The sequence below is a fragment of the Papilio polytes genome, unplaced genomic scaffold (genome assembly GCF_000836215.1).
Source record: "Papilio polytes unplaced genomic scaffold, Ppol_1.0 DF821400.1, whole genome shotgun sequence".
Lineage (NCBI taxonomy): Eukaryota > Metazoa > Arthropoda > Insecta > Lepidoptera > Papilionidae > Papilio > Papilio polytes.
In genome coordinates this window covers 1,562,555-1,564,963 of record NW_013527804.1, presented here as the reverse complement: position 1 = coordinate 1,564,963, position 2,409 = coordinate 1,562,555, and the positions used below count along the sequence as shown (strand labels likewise).

General features: G+C 36.2%; 1 protein-coding gene across 1 annotated transcript in view; it reads left to right on the top strand.

Moving 5' to 3' along the window:
* The first annotated feature begins 1,899 nt into the window (after positions 1-1,899).
* LOC106108698 (MAP/microtubule affinity-regulating kinase 3-like) overlaps positions 1,900-2,409 on the top strand; it is a 41,248-nt gene continuing 40,738 nt past the window's right edge. Inside the window, exon 1 of the mRNA XM_013289958.1 lies at positions 1,900-2,370. Coding sequence (XP_013145412.1) covers positions 1,900-2,370 — 471 coding nt within the window. The remainder of the gene's footprint in view (positions 2,371-2,409) is intronic.

Sequence of the window (2,409 nt, the reverse complement as noted above, 5' to 3'; positions counted from 1 at the left end):
TTATGTGCGTCTCCTCGTCCGTCGTATAAGGTTAGGCAACGCATCTGCAATTGCGGATGTCTATGGGCAGCGGTCGCTTTGCCATTTTGGCGTATTCAGGTGGCCGCTTGCTCGTTTGTCACCTTATATTATAAAAAAAAACAAGTTGGATGGAGCTGTTAAAATTGAAGTTGTGTGGTGGGCTTTATGTATATCTAAAGTGATTTTTTTACCTTATAAAGATGTTTAATCAAGTCGACGTTTATAGCTACATTTACGACATTTTTAGCATTAATTAATAATGTAACAATAATTATATTAATACGTTGCATAAAATGCAATTAATATAATTAAAATGGAATTCATATTCTTGTTATTTAATCTAGTTATAAATATGCAAGGTGGTCGTACAAATATGTTTAGAACGTAGTAAAAACCTTATCTATCGATCTAATCTGATATTCATAATGTAGATACTAAAGTTACGTGATAAATAACACTATTTCTAATTAATCCTTCAAATAAATTTACCATCAAAATCTTCAGTGTTTTAAATATATTTTTAGCTTAAATTACGTTGAAAGTTTTACGTCATGAACAATAAAATACAATTTTTTATAATTTCATGCGGATAAATGGTAATATTTAGTAAACAATAAAGTACTTATAACCATTATTATTAACTTCCCTTATCCCTACGGAGGGTCGGCACAGTATGTGCTGCTCTTCCATAAATTTCTATCTTCCGTCATATCTGAATCCACTCCCTTTTTAAGCATATCCTCTTTCACACAGTCCATCCATATTTTCTTCTGTCTTCTACCTTTGGAGCCATCCACATTCAATCTTAACACTAAAGTATTTATAACCGACGTCCGTAATATAACTCGACAGCGATAAGAGTTAAAACACGGTTTTAACTAAACAGTGTCTAAGTAGACATGACAAGATTTTTGTATTAGTTAAAACATTTGAATTATTTGTGAAATGGGTTGTCTTTTGTTATATGTTGTGTTGCTTTTATCGTGTCTGTCTATTTGATAATGTCTATGTTATCTGGGGTTTGTGTCCTGTCTATTCCAGGTCTGCGTGTCTACAAGCTTTGTGTGCCGCTGATGGGTCTTGGTGAACGGTTACATTCCAGCCTTTAAACTAACTCGTATGTTTTGTCTCTTTCTTTCCAGATGGACTGGTAGCAGCTGTCTCCCTCACGTGGATAAAGAAGCTAGGTTTAGGTTTTATAGAACTTTTAGGCAATTCAAGTCAGGTTTAATTATTTTGGAGTTTGTCTTACTGTCGTCTGTTAGGTTTTTGGTTGAAATAACGCAAGTTATTGGTGGGTTTTTAATGTCTTCTTTCGCATATGAATTCATTTGCTTATCTTTTAAAATCTTATAATAATTATATCTTTATGTTCCTAAAATGCACCTTAAAACTGAACTTACTAGTGTTGTAGGTATTGTTTAAATTTTCTAATCTGAGTTTTGTAAACGATTATTTGGATTTGAATAATTCTTCTAAATATAGATTCTTTCTAAACTTAGCTAGCCTAGTGTTACATCAGGAATATTAAATAGTTTATCAATCGATTATCGAGTCGTTAACAAGGCTATCGCAAGTATCATTAGCTGTACATGCGTCATTCTAATATTTGATTTGTTAGTGCTTGGTTGACGTCACAATTCTCGATTTCTTGGTAATCGATATTTTACTGTAGCCTACAGTTTTTTCAACATTTGAATTCTTTAATTGTTTGAAATTCAATGGGTGTAAGGTATGGATGGATTGTGGAGGTGTAAATCTTTTAATTTCGCAGATCCCGATCAATGTAATGGAACTATCATAAAAAATCAGTGCTAAAATAATTCATTATCGAATGGAAAACTGTTGTGTTAATTAAGATTATGCCCTTTAATTAAAATGGAGAGGAAATTAACGCGCGAAGACTTTATACGTAAGAGCTTCCGTGCGCCGAGAGCGGTGCAGAGCCCCGAGACACAGGGCACTAACGGTCCCCAGCCACCCCTCGTCTCCCTAGCCATGCTGGAACGCACCCCCCAACCGACAAGAGCACAGTACGAAGTAACCGCATCAGGAATAGCCCCTAAACGTCTAGAAATAAACAGAACACATCCAATACATCTCAAATCGTTCCAAACACCGGATCCACCCGACGAAAACGGACCGATACCACCATCTGATGATGTGCTACGCAAACTGGAACGACAAATCGGTGAAATGGAACGTGGTTTAGAACGAGCTCAGAATGGAAACGTATCTGTTGACGAAAGAGTTAGATATGCGGAACACGAGAACTTGCTACGCACTGGGGTGTCTTCAGTAGGTGGTGGGGGTTATCTTCCCGCGGATTCGGACACGGAACACGATGTTGTACCGTTCAATAGAAACGAAACAACTCGCAGTAGCACT